This window comes from Nicotiana tomentosiformis, chromosome 3, assembly GCF_000390325.3.
Source record: "Nicotiana tomentosiformis chromosome 3, ASM39032v3, whole genome shotgun sequence".
Lineage (NCBI taxonomy): Eukaryota > Viridiplantae > Streptophyta > Magnoliopsida > Solanales > Solanaceae > Nicotiana > Nicotiana tomentosiformis.
Window position 1 is genome coordinate 125937388 of NC_090814.1, and position 26050 is coordinate 125963437.

The 26050-nt window shown below is 35.8% G+C and overlaps 3 protein-coding genes and 1 non-coding gene across 5 annotated transcripts; 3 read left to right on the forward strand and 1 right to left on the reverse strand.

Annotated features, from left to right (window-relative positions):
- The first annotated feature begins 1382 nt into the window (after positions 1-1382).
- LOC104112607 (protein LONGIFOLIA 2-like) lies at positions 1383-7869 on the forward strand. Its single transcript, XM_070197562.1, has 5 exons — positions 1383-2269; positions 2648-2718; positions 3150-5255; positions 5339-5480; positions 6792-7869. Exons 1-5 carry the CDS (start codon positions 2116-2118, stop codon positions 7619-7621), a joined length of 3303 nt encoding a protein of 1100 aa, XP_070053663.1. The 5' UTR covers positions 1383-2115; the 3' UTR covers positions 7622-7869.
- A 901-nt stretch (positions 7870-8770) lies between these two features.
- On the forward strand, positions 8771-8842 carry TRNAT-CGU (transfer RNA threonine (anticodon CGU)). The gene has a single exon. It is a non-coding gene; the product is annotated as a tRNA-Thr (tRNA).
- Positions 8843-8875: 33 nt separating this feature from the next.
- LOC104112589 (psbQ-like protein 3, chloroplastic) lies at positions 8876-9585 on the forward strand. The gene has a single exon (XM_009622556.4). The coding sequence runs from the start codon at positions 8986-8988 to the stop codon at positions 9529-9531; it is 546 nt and encodes a 181-aa protein (XP_009620851.1). The 5' UTR covers positions 8876-8985; the 3' UTR covers positions 9532-9585.
- Positions 9586-22905: 13320 nt separating this feature from the next.
- On the reverse strand, positions 22906-24919 carry LOC104112588 (transcription factor TCP5). 2 transcript variants are annotated; one of them, XM_009622555.4, is made up of 2 exons: positions 24726-24919; positions 22906-24322 (listed from the first exon to the last, which is right to left on the reverse strand). In XM_009622555.4, exon 2 carries the CDS (start codon positions 24291-24293, stop codon positions 23310-23312), a length of 984 nt encoding a protein of 327 aa, XP_009620850.1. In that variant the 5' UTR covers positions 24294-24322; positions 24726-24919; the 3' UTR covers positions 22906-23309. The 2 variants fall into 2 exon arrangements, with proteins under 2 accessions (XP_009620850.1, XP_009620849.1); XM_009622554.4 differs by having other exon boundaries at positions 22906-24338.
- Between the last annotated feature and the right edge of the window lie 1131 nt (positions 24920-26050).

The following is a 26050-nucleotide window of genomic DNA, read 5'->3' on the forward strand; positions in this document are numbered from 1 at the left end:
CCCGTAAATAGTTGATGACAACAAGTGCGGAATATTCTTAAAGCATGAACATTGATGGAGATATAACTAACAATAAATGACAATAAATAGCATTTAAGTAAATAAGGAGAATAATTTACCCAATAATGGATGGGTTGAATGAATGTTTCTCCTGAAAATGATAAGTGACCGATATGTCCAAGATTCGTATGAACAATCCTCGTATCTGGTGGAAAGGTGGGGAATAATATGAACTAGAATCTTTATCAAAAGGTAGTCTTTGTATTCTTGCAAGAAAGAGAGAGAATATTCTTCTCCATAGTGTTCTTATCAAAATGAATATTACATGCCCTTATCACTGTCTCTTCTTTATATATATATATTAGAGTTTTTCCTAAGAAACCCTAATAGTACAAATGAAGGGAATATCCACTAGAATATTCCCTCTTAATATTATATCTTGACAAATTAGTCGTTACAAGTCTATCATTAATAGCCAATCCCGACCTCGACTCTTGTTAACATTCGACTACGACTCCTGTCGACATCGTCGACACCTCGGCCAATGACTTCGCTGCATCTTGGGCGAGCTCGATCGACTTTTTCCTTAATGCCATATTACACCAAATTTCCTAGGAACAGATTTTGGCTTATACAGGTAGATGGGCAGGCAATGTGACTTTCCTTATCCAACTTAATTTTCAAATTACAATCTGAAAAACTTATCCTTTTTTACTTTTGACCAGAAACCAAACTTTTCTTCCAGATTATGGAGTATTAGAAGTTACACCTAAATATATGTTGGAAGAAAAATAGTTCTACATATAAATAATCTTGAACCCTCCCCCCCCCCCCCCCCTCCCCACAAATCCCCCTTCCCATAAAAAAAGAAGGAAAAAGAGAAAGCTAAGCAGCCAAAGTAAATTGTTGCTTTGTTGCTTCTCTCAATGACAATCAGAAAAAAAAATTAGGTGATCTTTTTCAATTTATTTAAATGTTAGTAATCACAATTACTCGATATTTTTGATAGTAAAATAATAAAATTTGTGCAAATTGACCCGAACACCGTAGCAACACACAACATAAATAAGATTTACCATAGCAACACACAACATAAATAAGACTTATGGCAGCTAAATGATGTTTTCCAAACTAATCTGTGAAAGCAAAATGAGGCTAATTAGATCTCACGAATGCCTGACAGCAGCACATGAGGATGCAGACAGATTTAGACCATGTAATCAACTCTCACATGGGATGAGGGAAGGGGTAAGGCCTGCAAATGCAAGACATCTGCATTTTGCCTCCACATTAAACCATAATAATAATACTAGTATTACTAACTATTATCAATGTTAGATAACAGTAATTCTTTACTATTTCTTGCCAACTCCTCCCTCACTATCAACTCATTGTCACTCACATGTACCCATTTCGCCTCTCTCTTTCTTTCTCTCTCCAACTAATACAGTTACTTGTTTCAATCTCTTCCATTGTATGTGTGTGGGGTGTTCTTTTTCCTCCTTTTATTCTCCAAGAAAATAACATTGGAACATTTACTAGCTGATCTATAAAGATGACCCTGTTACAGTTCTTGCACTAATGTTACTGATATTCACTTTCTTGGGAACTGAAGCTACTTTATTTTCCCAAATTTGATGTTAGCATTGCTTTTTGCACAATTTTCTGGTTACTGGGTTCTTTGAGCTTTTCTGGTTTTTTCAAGCAAATCAAGCTTAATTTGGTCTCATATGTTGAAAGAAACTTAATTTGTTATTTTGGGTATCTCAGCTCTTTCTTGTTTTTACTAGTAAGAGATTGAAGCACTGAAATTTTGGCATATTTGTGAAGTTACTGGAGAAAACAAGTCCATTAACTTGATTTCTCAGTAGTAAAAATCAAATCTTGATCTTAGGGGGTGTTGCTAGATGATGAAAAAGTTAGTGAAACTTTAATAATTGAGAGATATTCTCTGATTTATGCTGCTGGAGTTGATTCATCAGTGTGAGAAGTTGCGAGAGCCAACAACTACAAAGCATAGAATGGTGCGTAGGAGAGGTTTCCCAGATTCTTGTTTGATTTGTGTGGTGTGAAGAACTGATTCCAGCTGTGTAGTAAAGAGCTTTGACTTTGACAATGGCTGCCAAGCTTTTACATTCATTGACTGAAGAGAACCAAGATTTGCAGAAACAAATTGGATGTATGACAGGAATCTTTCAACTATTTGATCGCCAAAGTATGCTTGCTAGCAGGCGCCTTATTGGCAACACCCCTAAAAGGCTCACATCTGGTAATACTTAGTATTTCATTCTGCCCAATTTGGTTCATTCTAAAATGTGTTTATGACAGCATTTGTAAAGTATTTGCTTGTTTGTTGGAAATGGGAATCAAGATTTTATTTTTCTATCCATGTTCTTATGTCAACACTTTACCCGTCTGGTTCATTTCTAGTGTGGGTTTCATTTCTCAAAAACTGACCACCATTCTTGTCACACAATTTCCTACTGGTCAAAAGATTTTTTTTTCTAGGATTCCTCAAAGGATATAGCAAGATTTTTGTAATTAGGTTTTTATGAGTAGATAGGGGTGCTTCAGTTTTTGTAGAATTCTTCAATTGATCTCTTACAGAATCATTTTTGTAACATCATGTAAATCTCATTTGTTACAGGCAGTTCTCACATTGGCAGTGGCACTTCTGAAAAAGAGTATGCTAATACATACCAAAAATCAGCAGCTATGGTAAGAGTTATTTGTGCTAATTTGATATCTCTCCTCTCTCTTTCTCCCTATCAAATTTGAGAAGTATTTGACACTTAAGCCCCTGTTTGAGTATTTATATGGTCATAAACATCAAACAGTTAATACTGAGTGTGATTGGCAAGGACATTGACACTGCTGAGTTATTGGTTTGCATAGTCAAGCGCAAGACTGACTGATGTCTGATAACAACTGGCAATTCTTTTGTTATGAATTGTAATTCAGATAATTTTATCACATTGTTGAAATTTTATTTTCCTTTTTCTTAAAACTTGGAAGTGTAAGATTAAAGTCCACTAATTTCGTTCCGTCTCACCAAATCTGCGAGTGTCTAATGACTCTTGTATCTTTACACAACTGAATTTCTTTAATATTATATCTTGAAAGCTTGATGACACCACTTTTTGTTGCAGGAAAGCCACACAAACAAGACTGTGCAAGATAAACAAAGACTGTCTACAGAATCGTCGAGACCATCATTCTCATCTTCTTCACGTTCATCTTCTTTTTCTTCCCTTGATTGTAATAAAATAAGTCAACAAGAGCCCTTAGCTTTTGATCGATTAAGTTTTGCTGAAACTCCTTCAAGAGACTCAGCTGCAGGGCAACCAAATGCGTCACCGCAATTTGGTCGGCAATCTCTTGACATTCGGGATGTGGTTAAGGATTCTATGAATAGAGAAGCTCAGAGGTTCTCAGCTGGACCTACAATGAAAGAAGAGGTGACAGAATCTATGTTGAAGCCCAGTGATTCACCTAGGCCAGTGCAGACTTTGAAATCCTTTGATGGGGCTTATGATAATGGGAAGCAGAATTCGCCCGTTGATCTTAAGGAATCTCTCAAAGTTCTTGCAAAACTTCGGGAAGCACCTTGGTACTCAAATGAACATAGGGAACTCACAAGATCATTATCATATCATTCAAAAGACACTTCTACATCGTCAATCTCAAAAGATGCTCCTCGGTTCTCATGTGATGGGAGGGAAACAAATCCTTTACCCTTTGAATTACGAGACATTTCAAAATCCGCTCTAAAGCTGAAAGAGCTACCAAGACTTTCTTTGGACAGTAGAGTGAGTCCAGTACGAAGCTTGAACTCAGAACCAAAGTCTAACTTTTCCTCAAAATCTATGCAGAAGGATAGTGGTTATAATACCATTGCAAAGTCACCACCTCTGCTGCAAACATCTGGAACTCAGGCTCGTCCTCCTAGTGTTGTGGCAAAGCTAATGGGTCTGGAAACACTACCTGATGCCGTGTCATCAACTGACAGCAAGACGGGTCCGAGCAAATCTTCTCAAGTTGAAGAAACTGTTTCTTTTCCAAGGTCTTCAGAAGTATCTGAGCCATGCAAACCTATCCGAACTCCTAATTCCACGAAGAACCTCTGGAAAGAACCTACTTCTCCTCGGTGGAGAAACCCTGATATGGCAATGAAACCTATTTCTAGGTTTCCCATTGAACCAGCACCCTGGAAGCAACTTGATAAGACTCGGGTGTATGAGAAACCTATATCCAGGATCTCAAAAGCTCTGGTAAAGCCTGCGAGCCCATTTCCTTCTGTTTACAGTGAGATCGAAAAGAGATTGAAGGATCTAGAATTCACCCAGTCAGGCAAGGATCTAAGAGCTCTTAAACAGATATTGGAAGCAATGCAGGTAAAGGGCCTCCTGGAGACAGAAAAAGAGGAGCAGGGTTCAAATTTTACTGGTCAGAAAGAGCATCACCAGAAGTTTGCGAGTTATGCACAGAGTGGAAAACTGGTAAACCAGAGAATGAGGCAGAGTGATCAATTGACTGCTCCAACAAAGAGGGGGCCAAATTCCTTAAAGAATTTTGAATCCCCAATAGTGATCATGAAGCCAGCAAAATTAGTGGAAAAATCTGATATTCCTACTTCTTCGATGATTCCACTTGATGGCTTACCCACTTTCCCCAAGCTTCATGGTGGTGACTCTGTTTACGGAAGAAAGGGTAATGCTACTAGCAGAACAGCTAAAGAACATCACCCAAGAACTAGTTATGGCAGCAGTTCAGTGAATCCCAATGAAGCAAGAAGAACTTCGAAACCTACACAAACTTCAACAAGGTCCCAACAGCTTCCTAAAGAGAGCACATCAGGCTCAATAAAGAGCTCAGGATCCATCAGCCCAAGATTGCAACAGCATAAACTGGAGCTAGAGAAAAGATCTCGGCCACCCACACCTCCATCTGATTCCAACAGATCGAGAAGACAGCCAAACAAGCAACAGACAGAGGCTAGTTCCCCTGGTGGAAGACGTAGACCAAGAGTTTCAAACATCCATCAGCATGATGGCCATGCGAGTGAGATCAGTAGTGAATCAAGGAATTTGTGTTACCGTGGGAATGAGATTTCTGGTCAATCCAATGGGAATGTAATAGCAGAATCAAAAGTAGATTCTGAAGTCACTAGTTTTGAGCGCTCTCCTGAGGTGACAAGCAGCCGGAGTTCATCTATTGATGCGTCCAATTACCTGAGATGTGATTTGGTAGAGAAGGTAAGAAACTTCCATTTATTTGTGCCTTGTAGGAGTACTTGAACTATACCATAACATGCTTGACGCTGAGACTTTCATTTCAGAAATCATCTCTGGTGCTCTCTGAGGATGAACTGTTAGCTGAATCTGCCCCAGAGTATCCAAGTCCGGTCTCGGTTCTTGACAATGCCGTATATGCAGATGAATCACCCTCCCCTGTGAAGCATACTCCAACAGTCATGAAAGGTGCTGCTTTCCCCTAGTATTTTGTGAAGAAATTAAAAGCACATTCACATAAGCAAATATAACTAGAAATAACAAGATCTATTATTTTGAGTTGGAGTTCCTGCTCAAATCGAACTAGCACCTAAGCGATGGCATGTTGGGGATATATTTGTAGATATTAGTGACATCTTATGCAGATTCTTTGTAATAGGCACACATGCAGGAATGAATATTCACTGATAGTGAATCATGATAAGTTAACTACTGGATACTAGTACTTTGTTATTAGGTTGCCTCATTTGCTGAAACATTATCCCCTTAAATGCCTGCTGAAAAAGACTGAGCAAGGGTGGGAAAATAGTTGAAACTACTTTATGTTTGGAACCCTAAACTTTAGTTTAGTTTAACCCTTAGGGTGCAACTCTTCCGTGGACCCTGCGTGCACGCCAGATGCTTTGTGCACCGGGCTGCACTTTTAACACTTGTTCAGTGACTAATATTGTGCCCATTCATCTCTTTTTTGGGGGGGGTGGTGGGGGTGGGGGGGTGGGGTTGAATGCACGGACTCACTGCCATGGTTATACAAGTGAATACTAACATAATTTTAAATAAGTTAACAGGAAAAATAAGTAGAAGGGAGACTCAACTCTGAATAAAATAGGTCAAGGACAGCCTAAGGAAAAATAGAAGTTAAGAAAGTTTTTTAGGATGTGAATGTGTGAGCATCTCTCACCAGAACAGCCAAAGCAAATGCCTAAACAGATGCTTTTAAGCCACCTTGGATTTGCCCAAACAATGAACACCAGTATGATATACAGATGTCCCCTTCACTTCAGTCAAAAAACTTGAATAATAACATGTTAAGCTATAAAGGCACATACATCTATGTGTATATTTATATATTCTTTATGTGCATTAAATTTGTCCGTCCTGGCTTTTATGCTTTCATGTTCTGGTCACTTATGTCACCCGGAACAACCAAAATTGTGGTAAACCTTATACATTGCTGCTTCAGTTGATTTTTTCAGTAGCACATCACAACTTCGGCACTGCCATCCACATCAGACACAAATTTACTCACTGCACTCAAAACTAAACAGATTACAGCTCTAATTTTAGTAAGAAAATAAAGATCAATTGCAAATACTTGAAAGCTGCTCAAATGAATATTGTAGTCAGCATTCAGCAAGAAATATCAGATAAGTGTCTCCATTATGGTGTCAGTCTTTTGTCCTTCTGGAGATCAAAACAGTTTTGACTATTCAGTTTATGTATACTGTTTAAGAAGTTGGATATTTTTTGTTTCTCATCATATGTTATTTTGTGTGACAGATGAGAGCTGCAGCGTTGCTGATAAATTTTCCAGTCCGCCACAGAGTGATCGAGCCAATACTCTTGCGACTGATGCCACCAATTCCGGTCTCTCATCGGAAATCAATCGAAAAAAATTACAAAACATTGAGAATTTGGTTCAGAAGCTCAGGAGGTTGAACTCCAACCATGATGAGGCTCGCACGGATTATATTGCGTCTCTCTGTGAGAACACAAACCCAGACCACAGATACATTTCAGAGATCTTATTGGCTTCAGGACTCCTTCTCAGGGATCTCGGCTCAAGCCTAACAAGTTTCCAGTTCCATCCATCAGGTCACCCTATCAACCCGGAGCTGTTCCTTGTCTTGGAACAAACCAAGGCAAGCACTTTAATTAAGGAGGAATTCTGCTATGAAAAGATGAGGCAGTCTAAGCCGAAGGAAAAGATACGTAGGAAACTCATCTTTGATGTTGTTAATGAGATTCTTGCTGGAAAATTGGTGTTAGTGGGACCATCTTATGAGCCATGGTTGAGACACCAGAAGCTAGCAAAGAACGCTCTGAATGCTCAAAGGCTTCTGAGGGATTTGTGCGCGGAGATAGAACTACTTCAAGCTAAACCATCAAAAAGCGACTTGGAGGATGAGGAAGATGAGTGGAAAAACATATTGCTTGAGGATGTGATGCATCGATCAGAGAGTTGGACGATATTCACTGGTGAGTTATCAACTGTAGTCTTGGACGTGGAGCGGATGATCTTTAAAGATTTAGTTGATGAGATAGTGAGAGGTGATGGAGCTGGTTTGAGAGCAAAACCAACTAGGCGTAGACAGCTATTTGCAAAGTAGTACTATATCTCTACCATTCTATAATTGACTTCTCATTTGTTTTTGCTTTGTTTTCCTCCTCACCTAATTATTGAGTAGTAAAATAATTCAGAAATACTCATTTAATTTGCGTCTTGGGTTCTATGTAAAGGAATAATTTCCTCTTAATTGTATCACCAACATACTTAGTGAAGACCACCTGCCCAGTAAATGTACCATAATATTATTGTTTTGCATCCTGTTATGCAGAATTATAGATTTTTTTACCAGCTACTTTTTCCTTTTGTGATTCTCTTTTATTTTGTTAAGCTTCAACAACAACAACAATATACCCGGTGTATTCCACATGTGGGGCCTGTGGAGGATAGTGTACAATACGTAGACCTTAGCCTGACCCTGTTACATTTGTCTTCAGAATCACCTAATTGATCGTCTCTGGACTTATATGAAAGATACCATTTCTTGGTTTTACAAGAGTAGCAACATCATGTTCAACGTATCTGTATCTCTTTTTTCGGGGGAGGGGCTAGATTAAAAAAAATATCTGCCCCTTACTTGATTTTGAAGGGAGATCTGTCTATTTTAGGATGCAAATAGGTTGGCATTTATTAATCAAACGATTCAAGGTGGTCAGACTGACGTACATTACAGTATATACTACATCAATTAGAATATTTTTTGGTGAACAATGTTCGATGATACATTCTAGTTTGGTCTTTTATGGACAAAATGAGACAGAGTGAAAAGAAATTGGTGATGTTAACTTCCCATCATACCAAAATTATCTATATTGAATTAAGACTATGTAACAAAGAGACTCCCAAATACCTTTTCTGTTACTTCAAACGGTAAAATACGAATACAACTCAACTCAAAGCCATCGCAGAATCTCAATTACTGAAACTGAAAATACAAGAATAGAAAGAAGAAGCTCCTAACTCAGAATTGGGGATTAGAAGACTCAGAAAGATTCCATAACAATATTCCCTGTCTTTTCTCTTCTTCACATGCTCTTAATTACCCTGGTCTTACACATAATTTTTCAATTTTCCTAAATCGTTCATAACGAACTCGATCGGTCAATTATTCTGTATAATATCTTGATGAATGGATGTGTCTGGAAAGGAAATTACAGTTATTTATAAAAGTTTGAGGAGTACATTTCGACAGGCCTCCGTAGCATAGTGGTATTGCGTTCGCTTCGTAAGCGAAAGGCCGCGAGTTCGATCCTCGCCGGGGGCTAACTATTAATTCCTGTCTTTTGATTTTGTTTGCCTCTGGCTTTTACATTTTGCAGATTTTGTTTCAGGTACGTTAACTTCTTCAGATATTCTCCAATTAAATTTGTTCAATCTTGAAAAATCAATAAGTCCATATTTTTTATAATGGCACTACTACCTTTGGTCCAAAAACCAAACCAACCGTTAATCCTTTTTCCTTTATCCAGTCCCAACCCCTTTAACCTAAAGCAAAGCAAAAACAGAAGTCAAATGTGCCTCCATTCCCACCACTTCAGTCGAAGAACAAGTCTAAATCTTGGGGTAACTTCATTCATTCTTTTAAGTGAAAAAACTGCGAATGCCTTTGATTTCAGAATCACAGTTCCTGACCAGACAGTTGAAGAAGCAGAGGATGGGATTCAAAGCCATGCAAAGAGTTTATTACAAGTCAAAGAATTGTTAGAGGCAGAAACATGGAAAGAAGCTCAAAAGGCTTTGAGAAAAAGCTCAACTTTACTGAAACAAGATATCTACACCATAATCCAAGCTAAACCAGGAAATCAGAGGCCTCAGTTGAGGAAGCTCTACTCCATTTTGTTCAATACTGTTTCAAGATTGGATTTTGCAGCTAGGGATAAGGATGTGCCACGTGTATGGGAGTACTATGATAACATTGTCCTAGCTCTTCACAATATTTTGTCAAGACTATAATTTTATATAGTCATGCAATTAATTTTTAAATTGTGGGTCGTTCTTTTTGGATCATGTTTTGTTTGTTACTAGATGTATGACGTGTGATATAATTACCTTTCATCCTTGATATACAGATTAAACCTTCCAAAAGATATGTATATAAAATTCGCCGTAAAAAGTAAAATTTGTAACCTTAAAAATACCTTTTGTGTTGGGCTAGAATTGAAATAAGTACTCCTAATTTCTTGAATGGCTGAGAAATAGAGGATATTAGATTTTCCTTATGATCGATACATATAGAGCCAAAATTGATTGTTCTAATTCTTATGCAATTTACATATAACATCTTGATAAGTTGTGGACCATGTAGTTGCATTTTGTTTGATTATGCTATTTGGGCAGATTTTACAATTGTTTAGTACCTTTTAGCGACAGCTTACAAAAAGTTGCAGAGAATTACACAAACAGAAGGGAGAAAAGAACTAGTATATTATTCCATCCCATTTGACAAAAAAGTGTTTTTCCTAAACTTCTTTAAAGGATATAGAGAACAAATATTTTATACTAAATTGTAATAGGCTCTTCAAATTTGAGTATAAGTAACTATAATTTAAATGAGGGGAATGAAATTGGTGGCAACATATATACTTCAAGAGAAGGAAAAGTAGTTTGTTATCAATTCATGTTTTAATTGTTCCCATGTACGTACCAATGGCAGCAGCAGCTTTAGGCTTTTCGAGAAGAAAACAACAACTCATTCAAAACATAGGAATAGATCTTTCCATCTTTGAGGAGTTTGGAAGCAAAGTTACAATTGAGACTTTGACCAATATATGACACACATCCTTATTCCTTGGTTGGATTTTTAAACCATAATGTTTTGGAATTTGTGGTCCATAACTTGTCTTTCTTTCTTTCTCTAATTTTCTTTGTTCAAACTTGGGCTTTGTTTTTTCTTTTCAGAAACCGGTTACTTATGTGGAGTTCATCACTTGCTTTAATGTTCTATTCTTCCATTCAACTACTTTGTTAGACTGAGTAACTAAGGAGATGTTACTTTTTGAATTATTCCTTCTTCTTTTTTCATTAGAATCGGTCAGAAGTAAACATTCCATTCTACTATCAGGTCTAATTCTCTTTATCTTTCTACTAATTACTTAATTTTCAATCTCAGTTTTGTAAGAAATAAAAGTATTAAAGATATTCTTTTTATTTTTAAGCATATTCAACTAAGTAAATTTAGAAAAATCAATAATAAATATTGCATAATGTTTTTTAACATCTCTAATTATAGTTTGTTTTAAATACTAAGTCTGTGAATCAAGGATAATAATTCAATTTCTCTATTTATAAAAAAGTAACTCTTTTAATACTTTTAGCTTCAGCATATATTTAGGATTTGTAGGTATTATTTGAATCTAATTAAATCATACATTAACCTGGGCTGAAGATATAATGAAACTAGCTACTGTACTCAGGAAAAAAAAGAAAAATAAATTTAATGGAGCTCGTGTATTAGTGCTATCTTTTATTCAGCTGTAGGCAAGGAGGATTAGGTACATATATACTGTATATAGTATAGATCAATTTAGGTTCACTTACATTAAGCAAAACATAAAATTTTTGGGATCTTCTCCGTAGAGTAATTTACTCCATTTTTATTCTTTTTTAAATGGATATAGTTATAGGTAGGCCGTAAGCACTATTAATAAGATAAAAAATTCATTAAATCTACAGAATGGTTCAAGCAAATGGACCACACCCTCCGATAACATTAATACTAAGACTTAGCTTTGTCACGTGAAAATAGCATTTTCCTTTCCTTGGCCAGAGGAAAAAGAGCCATTCAATATCTTAACTACTTTTCCTACTAGTTTTTCTTCTTCTTATATCCACCGAAAAGAAAATATACATAACGATCAAGAGTACAAGTAATTAGATTAATCCCATACACATGTGTATATTAGAAAAGGATTTAACTCATGCACACACAATATAAAGATATCATATACATTGATCAAAAAGTTGATAGCAAGGATCGATCTCAGTGTGGATACTGATATTTTATACTTCAATACCACACAACAGGGGGGTGATTTATGTGGTGCCTGATTTTCGCGTGCACTGGATTATCGAAGGACCTGATTCTTCTATGCGTTCCTTACACTACAGTTGCGGAATAAATAATGCAGAAAGTAAAGAACACAAGAATTTTTACGTGAAAAATACCCGGCTCAAAAGGTGAAAAAATCACGACCTACTACCTAGTAGGATTTTCTCCAAACACTTCACTATAACTTTGAGCCAACAACAAAGTTTACAAACTCTTGCAAACCTAAGGATTACCTCTAACCCTTGTAGCAACCAGCCACAGGCTGTTGCGACTGCTTCAAGTTAACTATAACTTGAACAATACAACTAGAGTTTACAACCTCTTGCAAACCTAAGGATTAACTCTTACCCTTATAGCAACACGCCACAGGCGGTTGCAACTACTTCAAGTTACCTCTAACTTGAAAGATACAACTCAGGTACCTAGTACAATTTACTTCTTAGAAAGCTGAAAGGTACAACTCAAAATACCTACTACACTTTGAACTAGAAATAAAGAAAGACACATAAAACTCTTTATGGAGCTGGTTCTTCAATCTGGTTCGTGTAGCTTCAGGATCGCACTCTTAAATCTCACAGGAATTGCTCACAAAATGCCTTGCTATTTTGCTCTCAATTCGTGCTTAACTTCAGTATGTGTGCATCGCTTGTAAAAGAGAACACAACTGATATATATAGAGTTAGTAAATAAAGATTAACTAGAAGTCTAATGCTTTACTCTTCCTTGGTGGAAGAGTTCTAGTTATCTTCAACTTCTAACTCTTTCCTTATCTTAGATAGAGTTCTCTTCAAGTAAGGAGTCCTACTCCTTATCAAATATGCAACCTTTTCGTTCAGGAATTATAAAAAATAACCACTTATATTTATCCCTTTCACGTGCATGCCTTTTTCTTGATTCTACCCATCACCTGTGTACACTGTCTATGGACCTGGTTCATGCATGTGTTCCTTTGTTAATCATCAAAACAAACTTACACATGCCAACTAATTCTCCCGTTTTGATGTTGACAAACTTCGAACTTTTCATAAGCATGAAACCTGTTTCAACTCGGCCCAACATCAGCACACTATTAGAACATTTTCCATTTTAAAGACACAAATCATCAAGGACCAGGTTCATTAGGTTATAAACATCACAGTCCAAAGCAAAGGCACACCTTATCTTCCTTCTTTTGGTATCATCGAAAAGTTGCATAATTAAGTTAAGTAACCAAATTTTAGCAGATATCACTCATGGGCACTGAGGCTACTTCAAATGCAATCATGGATTCAATTTTCTCTTTATCAATCTAAGGATATTAGCCACCTAAGAAATATCAACAAATAATTAGAGCAAAAGCAGTGAATTTCATTGATTGATAAGATCCTACCACAAAGTATAAGAAGAAATAAAAATATAGAACCATGAACAAAAGACAGAGAAATCTTACTTGGGTCATTGGTTAAAACTAGGCTTAGGAAGGGTTAAAAACTGGGAACCAACATTTATTCAAGAACCAGGTTCATCTCCTCAATCTGGACTACTCCACTTGGCTTAACAGTATTTATTTTTTCAAGCGACTTTCTTGGCATTCTCAGCTAAGGCCCTTTTTACATTGGCCTCACTCTGCTTCTTCTGGATCCTTGTAGTTATTCCTCTTGTGGGAGGAGTTGCTACAAGGATAAAAGGAGCACTCTTTCTCTTAGTGCCACTCATGCCCTTTCCTGCAGTCTTTCCAACTTTGTTCTTCTTTTTTTGATTGTAACTATCTGACACCTTTTGCAGCAGATCAGGACTCTTGTCTATTTTAACAAGAGAAGGAACTAGTTCATGAAATTGTTTCCTTAACCTACCCATCCCATCTGCTGCACTTCTATTACCAGAACCATCACCTATCTCCTGTGATTCTATCCCCATACTTTCATTCATAGTCTCCTCATTATCACTAATCTCTTCACTTAATATAATCATTGCTCCAGCTTCTTCAGTCAAACCAACAAGAGTGGGTGAAGATCCAACCACTCTTTCTTCTCCCTTTTCCTTCACATCTACTTCAACACCCTCACTCATTTTTTTTTTACTACCAATTTTTTCAGACCGACTAGTTTCTACACCAGCAATCGTACCAACCAACACAAACCTATTTTCAAGATTCTCAGCAATTTTAGCAGCAACATCAGAAATTTTTAACCCAGAAGTTACCTGCTCAGTTTCAGATGAAACTGGTTCTTCCCACTCAGTCGCAGACTTGAAGGACTCATCAGATTTTTAGGGTTCTTCTACTTGACTAGCTTGTAGCATCTCACTCAATTTCTTAGCTTGTTCTCTACTGGCCACTGTGTTACATGCAATCATTTTGATATGCTTTTTCTTGGGGGTTTGGGTGGTTGAAAGTGTGGGTGAAGGTTCTTTGGGTGGTGAGTAAGGGTTTTCTAAGTTTTTGGGATTCTCATGGGTGTTTTCCATTTGATCAGTTCAGAAACTTAAGAGAAATAGAGAGAGTTTTGAGGTTTTAGAGATTTTGATCTTTCAAAAAATTTGAGATAAGAGGGTAAGGTTAGATCAATTTAAAGAGGAAAAGGTTGAGTATATAACGACACCTTTTTGAAGTCTAGAAGTCTAATCACATTGGAAGTTTTAGTTTGAAAAGACGTTCGACTCTTCCCCAAATATTTCGGCAATTATGGTGCGTGGGACTCTTGATGAAACTGGTTCGTTTGTAACTAATTGGTTCAAAAGTAGTTTGGGATAAAGTGGGACTCTTTTCAATTCATGATCCATGTGCAGTTATTTCAAATTATGCGGAGTGTAGAATACATACCTTATAAGCTCGATGAACCAGGTTATTCATTGAAAGTTCTCTTGTGTAAGATTGATTTTTTCCAAGAAAATAAGGATAATATCATTAGACATCAGTGAGTCATTTTAGCACATGGCACAAGAGTATACTAATAAAAGCATGATACTTAGCAATATCTAATCTAAATATCTAACCAATTATTGAGTTAGAATCGGTTTCTTTTAGGTGATCTTAATCATCCCTAATTCTAACCTGTTCCTTTCAAAGTGATCCCTACTCAAAGCTTTTATGAAGATGTTAGCAATTTCCTTATCAGTAGCACAAAATTCCACACTGATCAACACCTCTCAAAATTATTCCTTTGAAAACGATGCCCAACATCTAATTGCACTGGTGCTATCACAAAAGATGGGGATACAACCTTTGAATACCATAGACAGAGGTCAGTGGTGCCTTTTAGGTATCTCAAGATCCTCTTGACAGCAGTCAAGTGCGACTCCTTTGGATTTATCTGAAATCTAGCACAAAGTCCTACACTGAAAACAATGTCAGGTCTGCTAGCAGTAAGATACAACAAGGAGCCAATCATTCCCCTATACAACTTCTAATCAATACATGAACCTGGTTCATCCACATCCAATTTTCTAGTTGTTGCAATAGGAGTGTCAATTTTTTTGGAATCTTCCATTTTAAACCTTTTAAGCAACTCTTTTACATATTTCTGTTGATGGATCATAGTTCCATTTGAATTTTATTTAATTTGTAAGCCTAAAAAGAAATTAAGATCACCCATCATGCTCATTTCAAATTCACTCCCCATTAGTTTAGCAAATGTTTTACTTAACTTATCAGTGATTACTCTAAAGATTATATCATCAACATATATCTGAACTACCAAGAGATCTTTACCTTTTTCTTTCAAGAATAAAGTATTGTCAATTTTACCTCTCTTGTAGCCATGCTAAAGCAAAAATTTTGATAATCTTTCATACCATGCTCTTGGAGCCTGCTTGAGCCCATAAAGTGCCTTGTCAAGCTTGTACACATGATCAGGACATTCCTTGCTTTCAAAGCCCGGAGGTTGCTTGGCAAACACTTTTTCCTTTAGATAGCCACTGATGAAGGCACTCTTGACATCCATCTGACGGAGAGTGAATTCCATGTAAGCAGCAAAGGCTATGAGGAGTCTGATTTCTTCCAATCTTGCAACTGGAGAAAAAGTCTCATTATAGTCTATGCCCTCCTCTAGACTATATCCTTAAACCACCAATCTTGCCTTGTTCCTTGTGACTATTCCATCTTCATCAAGTTTGTTTCTGAAGACCCATTTAGTGCCAATTACTGATCTGTCCTTGGGTCTTTGTACCAGATTCCAAACTTGACTTCTCTCAAATTGGTTGAGTTCATCTTGCATTGTATTCACCTAGTTTGCATCCTACAAAGCCTCAGCAACATTTTTAGGTTCAATAAGAGATAGAAAAGCATCAAAAGCACAAAGATTCTTCAAAGAAGATCTGATTTTGATTCGAGAGGTTGGATCAGTAATTATGTTCTCAATGAGATGAGAACTTTGGTATTTATAAGGTTTCACAACCAGCTGGTTTTCCCTAAATGTTCCTTTAGTGTTTTGTTGTTGAGGAACAAGTTCATGGACTGGTTCCCTCAGGGTTTGAGGATCAGTTCTTCTTTGTTCAGTTCCCCTTGTTAGGTTGCCCTAGGTAGAAGGACATGTTCCTTCCTTTGGTGCAGCTTCAATCTGGGCTGTGGTTTCATTTGAGTTTCTAACCAGCCCAATTGCTTCATCTTCATGTTCCTGTCTCTCAGAAAGAATGTTAGTTTCATCAAAAACTACATGTGCACTTTCTTCTACACACATAGTTCTTTTGTTATAAATCTTGTAAGCTTTACTATGTGAAGAATATCCCAAGAATACTCCCTCATCACTTCTGGGATCAAACTTACCTAGGGAGTCTTTACCATTATTGTGCACAAAACACTTTCATCCAAATGCCCTAAGGTGGGATATATTTGGCTTTCTCCCTTTAAGTAACTCATAGGGAGTCTTCTCAACAAGAGGTCTAGTCATGTACCTATTTATGATGTAACATGCAGTGTTCACAGCTTCTGCCCAGAAACTATGGGGCAGTTTACTAGAAAGAAGCATAGTCCTAGCCATATCTTCAAGCCTTATTCTTTTTTTCAACTACTCCATTTTGTTGTGGAGTCCTAGGAGCAGAAAAATTATGATTTATGCCATGCTCATCACAAAATTCAGCAAATTTAGCATTCTCAAATTCAGTACCATGATCAGACCTAATTGATGCAAGTTGATAACCTAGTTATTTCTGAGTTTTTCTAACAAAAGAAGTGAACATGTCAAATGCTTCATCTTTAGATATTAAAAACAACGTCCAAGTAAACCTAGAGTAATCATCAACAAGCACCATCACATATCTCTTACCGCATCTGTTCAATGTTCTCATTGGTCCACAAAGATCTATATGGACCAGTTCCATCATCCTGGTGGTGCTTACCACTTTCTTGCTTTTAAAAGAGGATCTTACCTGCTTCCCTCTTGCACAAGCCTCACAAACTTTATCTTCCTTGAACTTAATGTCAGGCAGTCCTATCACCAAATCCTTGGAGACTAGTTTGTTTAGTTGACTTAGACTGGAATGTCCAAGTCTCTTGTGCCAAAGGAGGGGATCATTATCCAACACACTTAAGCAAGTGAATTCATTTTATGAAAGTATGGACAGATCTACAACATATATGTTGTTCACTCTTTTTCCCTCCAAAACTATCTTGTTAGTGGTAAGATTAATCAGAAAGCATTTGGTAGATGTGAATGTTATCATGTTACCTCTATCACACAATTGTGATACACTTATTAGATTATACTTCAGTCCATCTATCAAGTCAGTCTTACCTACCTTTCCAACCCTAATGATCTCACCTTTTTCCCCATTTTCAAAGGAGATATTACCTCCATTAAGGTCCTCAAGTGAAAGGAACTGGTTCTTGCTTTCTATCATATGCTTTGAGCAGCCACTATCCATGTACCATATTTGGCTGCTTCCCTTCACTTGGACCTCCAAAAGTAAATCAAGGGTTAGTCTTAGGAACCCAAACTAGTTTGGGTCCCTTTCTATAGGCAAAAGAATGAATCAAATTCTTTTTAGCCCAACTTGGTAGCTCATTTTTCCCTTGAACAAATTCTTTGTTCTTTTGACTTGCCTTTTCTTTTGCAGTGCATTCACTTTTATAGTGACCTATTTTTCACAATGTGTGCAAATCTTGTTCTTAGGAAGTGTGAGGTACTTGCTTTTGGGACCCCATTTAGGTGCAGAGTTCCCAAAGCTAAGTCCCTTTCTGTTACTACTATGGTGTTCTTGTAGTCATGAAAGTGCATTGGAAGACCTGTTCCATTTACATGTTCTATCAAGGTCATGTTTAACCTTTGTTAAGTCCTCTTTCAAAACTCTTACATTTTCTTCCTTTTTGAATAGCTCATCTTTAGCCTTCCTTAATCATCCTCTAGGTTGAGTTGTATATCACTTACTATCTCTTTTCCTATCCCTATTTTCAGATCTAAGTTCTAAGACAGCTGTATCAAGTGCATGAACCTGGTTCTTCAAAGCAGTATTTTCCTTTTCAGTTTTACAAACGTTTATTTCCAGGTTTTTGCATTCTACTTTTAAAAAGTTACACTCTTTTGACAACTGTTCTTTTTCAGAACTTATATTCTTAGATTCATCAATTAAAGTTAACAACAATTTTGATAGTCTATCTTTAGAAAGGATTTTAATTTTATCCTTAAGGTCCAGAAAACTTATCTCAGATTCTTCATTAGGTTCATCTTCAGATTCTCGAATTGCTATGAGAGCTCGTTCAACATTATCATCAATGTCCTCATCTGAACTATCTTTCCAAGTAGAAACCATTGCTTTGGATGACCTTTTGTTGTAGTTCTTCTTGTCATGAACCTGTTCCTTCTTTCTATTCCTTCTTTCAGATTTCTCCTTTTTCCACTCGACTTCCCACATAGGACAGTTCTTGATCATGTGGTTCTTTTTACCATATTTGAAGCACCCATCAGTTATCTGCAAGTGATCTCTTCTCCTCTCCTTCCACAAAGAATAACAGTGATCATTGAATAGTGGTGGCCTAGTGGTGGATTGCTCTTTATAAATTTCAGGTAGTGCACTCATCTTGATCTTTTTCTAAGGTGTTAGCCTCTTCAAGGATAACCCGCTCTGATACCAATTGATGTTTTATACTTCAATACTACACAAGATGGGTGATTTGTGTGGTGCCTGATTTTCGCGTGCACTGGATTATCGAAGGACCTGGTTCTTCTATGCGTTCCTTACACTACAGTTGCAGAATAAATAATGGAGAAAGTAAAGAACTCAAGGATTTTTATGTGGAAAATACCCGGCTCAAAAGGTGAAATAACCACGACCTACTACCCAGTAGGATTTTCTCCAAACACTTCACTATAATTTTGAGCCAACAACAAAGTTTACAAACTCTTGCAAACCTAAGGATTACCTCTAACCCTTGTAGCAACCAACCACAGGCTGTTGGGACTGCTTCAAGTTAACTCTAACTTGAACAATACAATTAGAGTTTACAACCTCTTGCAAACCTAAGGATTAACTCTAACCCTTATAGCAACACGCCACAGGCTGTTGCAACTACTTCAAGTTACCTCTAACTTGAAAGATACAACTCAGGTATCTAGTACAATTTGCTTCTTAGAAAGCTGAAAGGTACAACTCAAAACACATACTACACTTTGAACTAGAAATAAAGAAAGACACATAAAACTCTTTATGGAGCTGGTTCTTCAATCTGGTTCGTGTAGCTTTAGGATCGCACTCTTAAATCTCACAGGAGTTGCTCACAAAATGCCTTGCTATTTTGCTCTCAATTCGTGCTTAACTTCAGTATGTGTGCATCGCTTGTAAAAGAGAACACAACTGATATATATAGAGTTAGTAAATAAAGATTAACTAGAAGTCTAATGCTTTACTCTTCCTTGGTGGAAGAGTTCTAGTTATCTTCAACTTCTAACTCTTTCCTTATCTTAGATAGAGTTCTCTTCAAGTAAGGAGTCCTGCTCCTTATCAAATATGCAACCTTTTCGTTCAGGGATTATCAGAAATAGCCACTTATACTTATTCCTTTCACGTGCATGCCTTTTGCTTGATTCTACCCGTCACCTGTGTACAATGTCCATGGACCCGGTTCATATATGTGTTCCTTTGTCAATCATCAAAACAAACTTATTTAGGCCAACAATATACAATTTCACTTTCTATACACTTACATGTAATTATTATTTAGGGTACTGATCTAAGAGTGTATAAATTATTTTACACTTTAAATATCGAGAAGTTCAATTCGTTAAAATATTATAATAATGGCCATATAATTGGAAGTATAATTTCATCTTAGGTGGGAGGACAAAGGAAGATTTCATTTTTCACGAGCTACTCAAAAATAAATTGTCTCCTTATCACGTGCATGCCCTAACTTATAATAAAAGCAATACATTTCTTTTCTAAAGAGGACCACAGAAACCTTTTTCTACTTTAGAAAAAGGGCACCTTAGCCCAAGTTGGAGTTTTGCAGCAGCTAGCTGTGTCCATTCTTTAAAAAAAAAGGTTCTTGGATCTAGTGAATAGAGTACTGATGCAATCCAATCTCTGTCCATTACTTATCACCTTTCCCTTTCACACACTGTCATGCATAGAAGAATTATAGATTCCAAATACCTCTCCTTTTCTTGCTTCCATGCTTGTACTCATTCATATATATAACCTTCCTTTCCTTTTCCTCTTAAGGCTTCTTTGTTTCTAGGGTTTCTTTTTAACTTGTCTGTAGTACAATTACACTTGACCAAGTTGACCAACTATATATTGTTGAATATAAATAAAAAAAATGGAATCTTTAAATAATTAGTGGTTAGAATTTATTGTTTATTTTTTCTAATCTTTATATTTTAATCACTATATTATATATTCATCGGTCATTTTTAATTTAAGCGCTTTAGTAATTAGCGGTTATTTAGATTTATAAATTAAATAACCTAGTGCTACATATATATTTATTGTACAACCAATGATTTTCTCTTATTAACAGTGGTGTCTATGTACGTTAATTATGCTCAACTTGACCAGTTCATCAAATATTTATTATCTACCACTAATATAGGTATTGGGTAATGTGACTCTAGCTAATTCAGAAGCGGATATAGTGTGGTAGTTATGAGTTCAATTGAATCCATAACTTTCGACGTTGAGTAAAAATTTATGTGTAAAAATTCATTAAAATTACAAAAATAATAGATTTGAACCTATAACTTTAAATATATAATTGGTTCAATATAATCTTAAAAGTTTAAATCCTGGAATATGTCGAGGCTTAAGTTAATGTAAAGAAAATACTAGTCATTTTTTTGTGGATATGCATGTTGTAGTCTTCCGGTTATTACCCACTTCGTTGAACGTTACACAAATTGATTTTCTTAATTAATTATCTGGTTTTGAATGAGAATCAATTAAACGATTGATCAAAAAGAGGGAAAAGAAGCCCAAAAAAGAAAACAGAAAAAAGAAAAAAAACAAAAGATTGCAGGGCTACTAGGCTTTAACCCAGTGACTGGATAAACCAAACCAGGCAACTGATCAATCAACAGTGTTCTATCTCTAGTTTAACGGCAAAACGCTAATTTATAAATTATTGATAGTAGTTGACGAGCAAATAGGAAGTGTGTTTTATCGTGCATGCATTCGCAAAAGATGCCTTCCTATATGGCTACTACATACTACTCAATTATGCTACTATCAAGTTGGTTACTGGAGATCAGACTTGAGAACTTAGGTAGTAATATATATAATAAAGAATAATTAAGTTTTTTTGCAGGCAGTTTCAGAGATGGCAGATCATAAAATTCAACACCTATCCGTTTTGTACATTCTTAATTTCATCTTAAAGTTCGAATACTTGTTCAGAAGATTTGGTTATTACAAGTGTTTAAAATGTACTCACTTCCAAGATTAGGTCTATCACATTCACCTGTACGAGAACAACTTTTGTTCGATTATGGTGAATAACACCCTAAAAGGTGAACACGGAGATGTGAGTTTACGTTGTTTTACAGTTTGCAAACCGAGTTTGATTATATGGGTATTAATTAGTACCGGAAATCATTTTGTACTAAAATTGTGGGATTAGCTATCCCATATAAAAGGTGAGATAGCTAATCTCAAAAGAATTGTGATTCAATTAGTGTAATATACAATCATAAATTTCTTTTTGAAAGGGTTTTAGTTTTGGTTAACTTATGTTCATAAAATCACAGACTAATTGGATATTACTGGAGAAGAATTACAACATAATGAAATATATGTTCTAAAGTTCCAGAAATCAACTTTCACTACATGCGTCTGGTCCCACTATATAACTTCTTTGTGGTCTCACAAACAATAAAGTCGAGAATCTAACTCAGACTCCTAAGTTCTTAATTAGTCGAATAAACTAGCAAGTATTACTAAGAAAATGATGGCAAATTTCAGAGAGCCAACTCTATATATCTATAACAGTAGAATATATAGTAAGAAAAATGAAGAATTAACCCAAGAATCCACAGTTTAGTACACAACCTTCCATTGTTCTATGAAGAAAGCTTTGCAGAACAACATTAAATCGATTTATCTAAGTATTTAGAAGAATTACCGCACGTTTTTCAGCCGTCCAAAAATTATAATTATACTAACTTTTACATCCATAGAAATTTAAATGACTAGTAAATATATTCTTATGGATAGCTTGCATCAAACACCAAAGAAAGAAATATAATTAGGCAATTGCTCAACTAATATAATCGTGCGTTATCCATCATCAACTAACTAATATTATTTGAGAAAAAGAAATGATAACAACCACGAACCCTTAATGATCTTAAGACTCCTACTAGCAAGCGTAGCATAATTTTGAGACAAGAAGTAACTATTTCCTGTTTGCGGAAAGAATAATGAGGAAATTTATAACTTTGTCTAAACCTTGGATATGAAAGAAGTTCGCTTAGTAACATTTGCATGCATGCATCAATAAAAGCTTCAAGTAGATGAAGCAGTAGAATTATTTGGTATTTGGTGATCAATAAGCTCTCACAATTTGACAATTATGCGATATTGGTCAGACTGAACACAGTGAATGAACTTCTTAATGTAGTGATATCCTATTTCTAAGAACTGATAATAATCAGAGAGAAAGTGTGAGATGTATAGCTCATATTTATCAGGTGATCAGTTCCAAATTCTAGTTAACACCACTTCCCTACTTACCTTAAAATTTTGCAAATTGCAGTTTTAATTCATTTATAATTAGAAAAGGGCTCGGGACACTTTAATTTCTAAGAAGAATGCAAAGTATAATGCTAAAGACAATTTCGATATGTATAACTAAATAATTAATCATATTCCAATGGTACCCATAATATAGAATTTATACCACTTTAATAACACCCGAGAAAAGAAATAAAAATCACCAAGAAACGAGGAAGGAATTAAAGAAAAGGAACCACAAAAAAACTGCAAATACAATACTCATTTACCACGCAGTGGTAATATAAACTGTGTTTAAGTAAAATATTATGTTCTGCAGAGAAAAGATATAAAACTTTATAAATGTATATAGTACTAGAGATAGAATGTCTTACTGTATTGCTGTACCTCTGATGTAGGAAACTAGCATAATCTTGTTTGCTCTATCCGGTACATGATCTTGTCTTTGAAATAATATTGTATTATGCAGAAACGTATAATTCCCGATATTAAGGCTCCAAGCCCCTTAGTAGATACTAGAATTTCTTCTCCTGATCCAATCTTAGAATTAATTGTCGCCGCCTTCATGTGGTTGGCTATCATCCTCATCTTCTCTTGAATGAATCCATCTTGGATTGTCATTCAGACTGAAGGGTTTGATCAAGTTAAGAGTTGGCACTGATGGATTTGGAAGGACGTGTTGTGAACTTGAGCTTAAGAAATGGAAATGGTTCAACTGCGCCCTCGGATCACTTTCAATGGGATAATTGGTCATATAAGGAGATATCATAGGTGAAAATGTTGTAGCTGTTGGATTAAAGTATAATTGAGAACCTGAAGGCAAAGACAAGGATGATGCCAATGATAAAGGAAAATTGTTTTGGGACGATTCTTCTATTTGGGGTTGTCCAAAATGAGCTAAAGACAAGTTCGAATTAGGCTCCCATGGATAGTAGGAATTGAAAGGCATGCTGCTGTTTATCAGGCCTGGTAAATTAGGAGATTTATTGACTAATGGAAAGAAACTCTGAGCTGAAATTTGAGGAACATAACCTCCAATTTCTTCTTGGTTTTCTTGCTCATTTGAAGCAATAGACTTGTTTTTTCCATATACTGTGTCCGTATCAATTACCTTAGATTTTGCTCTCAAATTAGCTGCATCAAAATGATGATCGCCTTGGAACTGAGCGAAGTATCCTGGTGGTATCTGTAATGGTGGAAGCTTATCGATTTCATGTTTAGTGGCTTCAATTAACCAATCTACAACTTTGCTAGGTTGGCTGAGACCAAGTCTGTCTTGAAGATCATACAATTGAATTGCAGTGGGCACTGAAAGTCTAATTCTTCTATCTCTAAGACCCCTTATTGTGCAGACTTTACTGTGTCTATCTTTTCCACCAAAAGTACGCGATACACGTACAATTCTTGGATTTTTAAAGCCTCCCCACTGCCTTGAACTTGTTGATGTAGTAGCCTTTGAGGTCAATAATTTACTATTGTTGGTTCCACCAGATTCTTGCTTCGCCTGAAAATTGTTTCCACTTGAATTCATGATATCATCTGTTGTTCTTCATCCTCGATCTACAAAAATCAACAACTAGAAATGAAAAGGAAAAAAGAACATTAAGCATCAAGTAGAGGATAGAAATGATTTTCCTTGATTTCGACAGAAATGGAGTTAAAATTAGTGATCTGATAGCAAGTAATGCTTCACAAAAAGGAATATAAGGAGATATCCAATCACGACAAGAGTACGTGTAAAAATTCTTGTGTAGATTCTAACTTATGTTCGATTTGGATAAATTTGGAGCTGTGAAGATAATTAGGGTTACGTTGCTCGTGGTGTTTATAACAAATTGAACCTCCAAAATAATTCCGCTAAACCAAGAGTTTAATTCTGAGGATGACTAATATCTAGCTGGAGATAAGAAATTACTTCTTTGAATAAACAATCAGAATGTTAAAGGTCACAAGTTAAACTCACATTAGGTTTTGAAGCAGATAAAGTTCAACTTGTCTCACAGCCTTGAGAATGGAAGAGCTTTTGATAACGTTACTTCCTCTTATACGCCCAGCCTTGCATCAAAATGGGATGTTAGAGCAAATTTTCTGAAAATAACAACTCATATGCAGAGAATAAACTTCCAGTTTTGGGGAAAGAAGAAATGTTAATTAGATTCTTACTATGCCATATATCAGATCAGAGAGGAAAGTAGAAGTATGGCAAATCCGTGGCCATGTGGCGCTTACAGATGCTGACACGGACAGACTTGATAGCTAGAGTTAGTAGGACTAATTTAATTTTGAGTTTAAGTTATATATATCGTTAATTAGTTTAGAAACTCTTTTACATTACTATCAGGTCACCCAAATGATATATAACTACAGATAAATTTCCTTTTAATGTGAGATTTATAATCATGAAAATAAGACAAATTACGTACTAGTCTGCTACAATAGTTAAAATAATTACACGTTGTAAATATTTCTAACACTGATAATATATTTAACTTTAACTCTTTCACATATCTAGACTATTCCATGAATAAATTGTTTGCAAAATGAATTAGTCAGCTGGTCATTCTAACACAGTTTCACATTTTAATTTTCAGTTGTCATACTATTTAATGATGCTACAAAAGAAAGGTAGACTGTTAACCTCACAGGGACCACCCTAGACTTAGAAAAAAGAAAACTACTACTAGTACTAAAGAAATTAAATGGCTAATCATCCTATAGTTACTTATATCATATGCATGCCTAGACAAGTAAATATGTAAAGAGAGCAGAATAATTAAATCCTTGAGAAAATTAAACCAGTACCATATAATCTTATTTTCCTTTAAGAGGAAAGTAGAATTTGTACGTTTTTGAAACCTTTGAAAGATGCTGACATAATTTACATAATCATGAAAATAAGAATGTTCAGTAATTAAATACTATCAATTAAAAAGAAAAATTAATTAGATAAACTTGTGGGACAATGGTATCCCAAAGTTGTGGTGCATATATACAGTAGGAGTTCATTAGCTGGATGAGATTATTTTATTGATAGAAGCTGCAGCTACACTTGTAGAGGAGGGACCAAATCCATATAAAAGTTCTTAAAAGACTTCCCACTTAGTACGTACATACAGAGAAAGGACCACTTCTATATATTTTGCAGTGAGATTTGCATGCAGCAACTTGGACTTTACTAACTAAAATTAGCTATACTTATCAGGGAATTTTTTCTTTTTAATTAATTTCTTCAAGTTTTGCAGTTTATTGAAGGGTAAAAAGGAACTCCACAAGTCCTTAAGATTTACT

What these genes read in the sequence shown, in the direction of transcription:
- LOC104112607 (XM_070197562.1), top strand. Translation starts at nt 2,116, where the DNA reads ATGGCTGCCAAGCTTTTACATTCATTGACTGAAGAGAACCAAGATTTG. An exon ending in ACCAAAAATCAGCAGCTATG is followed by an intron (nt 2,719 to 3,149) that starts GTAAGAGTTATT and finishes TTTTTGTTGCAG; the next exon opens with GAAAGCCACACAAACAAGAC. An exon ending in GATGTGATTTGGTAGAGAAG is followed by an intron (nt 5,256 to 5,338) that starts GTAAGAAACTTC and finishes CTTTCATTTCAG; the next exon opens with AAATCATCTCTGGTGCTCTC.
- LOC104112589 (XM_009622556.4), top strand. Translation starts at nt 8,986, where the DNA reads ATGGCACTACTACCTTTGGTCCAAAAACCAAACCAACCGTTAATCCTT.
- LOC104112588 (XM_009622555.4), bottom strand. Translation starts at nt 24,293, where the DNA reads ATGAATTCAAGTGGAAACAATTTTCAGGCGAAGCAAGAATCTGGTGGA.